We start from the raw sequence: 3,454 nt of genomic DNA on the forward strand, positions 1-3,454 counted from the left end.
TATTTTTAATATGTACTTAAAAGGAACAATTATATAAAGTGTAACTTCTTTTAAGATGATTTTAAAAGACTTAATATTTAAAATTATTTGTTGGGTGCTTCTTAAAAATTAGTTTTGTTTTTATTCTTAGATTTTGGTTCTTTAAATTTGCTGCAGCAATTGCAATTATTATTGGAGCATTCTTCATTCCAGAAGGAACTTTTACAACTGGTAAGAATGTTTTTAAAAATTATGTGATCCTGGGGCTCGATAGATGGCTCAACAGTTAAGAGTACTGTGACTGGGGTGCAGTTCCCAGCATTCACATGGACAAGTGTCCTTAACTCCAGTTCCAGGGAATCTAGGGAATCCAGCTCCATGGGCATTGCATGACACCAGTGCAATAATACACTTACACACATACAATTATAATAAAATGTTAAAAAATTATATGATGATGATTTTTAAAGGAAAAGATAATTGTTAACTAGAGTTATAATTCTTCATTTTTTAATGTTTTTTTCCCTCATTGCAAAATCAAGGAATATACATACAATTTTATTTTTTAAAATATGCTCCTTTTTCTTACAGTGTGGTTTTATGTGGGCATGGCAGGTGCCTTCTGTTTCATCCTCATACAGCTAGTCCTGCTCATTGATTTTGCCCATTCTTGGAACGAATCTTGGGTTGAAAAAATGGAAGAGGGGAACTCAAGATGTTGGTATGCAGGTAAGCTTTTTTTTGGTTCCAATTTCTGGTGAAGAAGTTTTCAAGTTTGAGTAGCATCATATCAAACTGTGTCAGCAACTTGTTAAAAAAAACATGACATATTAAGTAAAAATATACTTAGGAACTAGGAAAAAATCCAGAGGAACTTGAATAGCTAAAATGAATGTTCAAAGTTTGTTGCTTCAAGCATGTATTTTGTGACCTAATTTCCTACCCAGCAGTAAGCTAAAGTGAAATAGAAGGAGAAACGAAGCAGACTACTATAAGTAGATGTAGAGCTATATAATTCAGAAACATCATCAAAACCTTGAAACACTATGGGGACTCCTGTGGTAGTGTAATTATTTATTTATAATAATAAGCTTGAGTCAGTTGTTTATACCTAAAAACATGGATCAAAATTCAAGTGATTACAAGGGCAAAATAGGTAAACAAAGTAACATAAAAGGCTGATATCTAAGTGAATCTCATGATGAATTGCAAAGCGTGAGTGCCCTATGAAACTACATAGCTGCTGCTCAGCTTCATGTCAGTGCTCCTGAGAACCCATTATTGAATCTTCTCAAAATTTTATATAAAATTATCTAAATTTGAGCTAGGAAAAAAATTTAAAAAATAGTACATGCTAGTGTCAATCTGCTGGCTTGATTTTTCTTGGTGTTTAATCTTAGTAGTTAAGGAGCAATAGAATTTAGTGGTCAAAGGACTAAGTTTTAGTCATTTGGAAACTAAACTCAGCCTCATTCTTTAATGAAAAAAATCTAGTGCAAGGGTTTTTGTCTGTTTTGTTCCCTGCCGTATCCAGGGCCTGAGCTGTGGTAAGCATTCAGTGAGTAGTAACTGGTGGATGGATCCCTGTTCATTGAGGCAAATTGACATAATACCTACACGTTAAGCACAGATTAGCTCAAGAATTATTGCATGTTCGCTATGTTGACTTTGACATGAGTTGTGGTTGCCTTATTAAAACTGTCTTATGCTGGCATAATACGTGTTTTCTTAAGAGTTAAGCTGGTGAGGAAAGGCATCAGTTTTGTGAGCTCAGCATTAACAATGAACTTAACTTTGTTTCTTTCTGCCATTTTAAAAAACAGTTATGATTATGGTTCTTTAGCACCATTAAGTAATATCCTCTAGTTATCTTTATTTTTAAAATGCGATGAATGTGGTTTGTAAACTATGTAATATAGATATTCCTACTAATAAAAATACTACTATGTTGCTAGGTTATTGTCCTTAGAAATATATAATAATGAGCCATACATAGGTTATAGTATTTTTCAGTAACATAATTCATGATTTTCCTTCCTGCTTTTCTAGCCTGCATAATGCTAATATTAGTTGCTTAAAATGAAGATTTATTTTAAAACAAATTCCATGTTGCATTCCTAGTATTTGCTCAAAATCTAATAATTCTCCTGTGTTTCTTTCACAGCCTTATTGTCAGCTACAGCTCTGAATTATCTCCTGTCTTTAGTTGCCATCGTCTTGTTCTTTGTCTACTATACTCACCCAGCCAATTGTTCAGAAAATAAGGCGTTCATCAGTGTCAACATGCTTCTCTGCATCGGTGCTTCTATCATGTCCATACTGCCGAAAATCCAAGTATGCACTTCCAAGCACTAGTTATTATGAATGGCTTACCTTTCCAGATTTCCATAAATCATGAATAATGCCAGATACTTATCTGCATTAATATTTTGTTTACAGGAATCACAACCAAGATCTGGCTTATTACAGTCTTCAGTAATTACAGTCTACACAATGTATTTGACATGGTCTGCTATGACCAATGAACCAGGTACATTTATTTGTGATTTATTTTTTTATTTTATGTGTATGAGTGTATTGTCTACATGTGTGTTAGGTGCACCTGTGTTATGCAGTGCCCATGGAGATCAGTAGAGGGTGTCAGAGCCCATGGAACTGGAGCTATGGATGGTTGTTAGCCACCCTGTGGGTGCTGGGAACCAAACCCAGGTCCTCTGCAAGAGCAGCCAGTGTTCATAATTGTTGAACCATCTCTCCGGTCCCCATTTTATTTGTATTATAATGAGTCATGCACCATTACTTTTTATTGAAAATTGATTATTTTGGGATGCAGTTACTTAATAATGAGGCTGGTAGAATAAACCCACTTCTTCATTGATGTGTTGCTGTTTTTTATTTTCACTTAGTTTATTCACTAATGAAATGATTTGATCTAAGAAATTATAAGAAAATTATAAGAAATATACCTTATTTTCACATAAGATTTATGTAAGAAGAAATGAAATCTTTTCAGATTCTTCTGTTTTGTTTGAGACACAGTTATCACTTTGTAGCCCAGGCTAGCCATGAACCTTTGACAGTCCTCCTTCCTTAGCTTCCAAAATGCTGAGATCACAGTTATGAACCACCACACTTGGCTTTCAATACTTACTTGATTATAAATCAAATTTTTCACATTGTCACATTATCTTTTTTGTCTCTATCTTAAAATAGAACATAAGGCTATATTTGGACTGTGTAATGAATCTCTGTACTCCATTTATAGTGAATTCTCTGGGAAATAGAAGCCAGTTTGGAGGTACAAAGAAAATACTGTTTTTAAAAAAGGAAGAACATGTTCTCTTGTCTTAAAAAAATATATGTATGTAGCTGGGCATGGTGGCTCACGCCTTTAATCCTAGCATTTGGGAGGCAGAGGCAGGCGGATCTTTATGAGTTCGAAGCCAGCCTGGTCTACATAGTGAGTTCCAGGACA

General features: G+C 34.3%; 1 protein-coding gene across 1 annotated transcript in view; it reads left to right on the plus strand.

Annotated features, from left to right (window-relative positions):
* Positions 1 to 3,454, plus strand: part of Serinc1 (serine incorporator 1) — a 22,794-nt gene that overhangs the window by 13,874 nt on the left and 5,466 nt on the right. The window contains exons 4-7 of the mRNA XM_008842732.3: positions 131 to 210; positions 571 to 708; positions 2,144 to 2,313; positions 2,419 to 2,509. Of these exons, the coding sequence (XP_008840954.1) occupies positions 131 to 210; positions 571 to 708; positions 2,144 to 2,313; positions 2,419 to 2,509 (479 nt within the window). The remainder of the gene's footprint in view (positions 1 to 130; positions 211 to 570; positions 709 to 2,143; positions 2,314 to 2,418; positions 2,510 to 3,454) is intronic.

Source organism: Nannospalax galili, unplaced genomic scaffold (genome assembly GCF_000622305.1).
Source record: "Nannospalax galili isolate Female #2095 unplaced genomic scaffold, S.galili_v1.0 scaffold1340, whole genome shotgun sequence".
NCBI lineage: Eukaryota > Metazoa > Chordata > Mammalia > Rodentia > Spalacidae > Nannospalax > Nannospalax galili.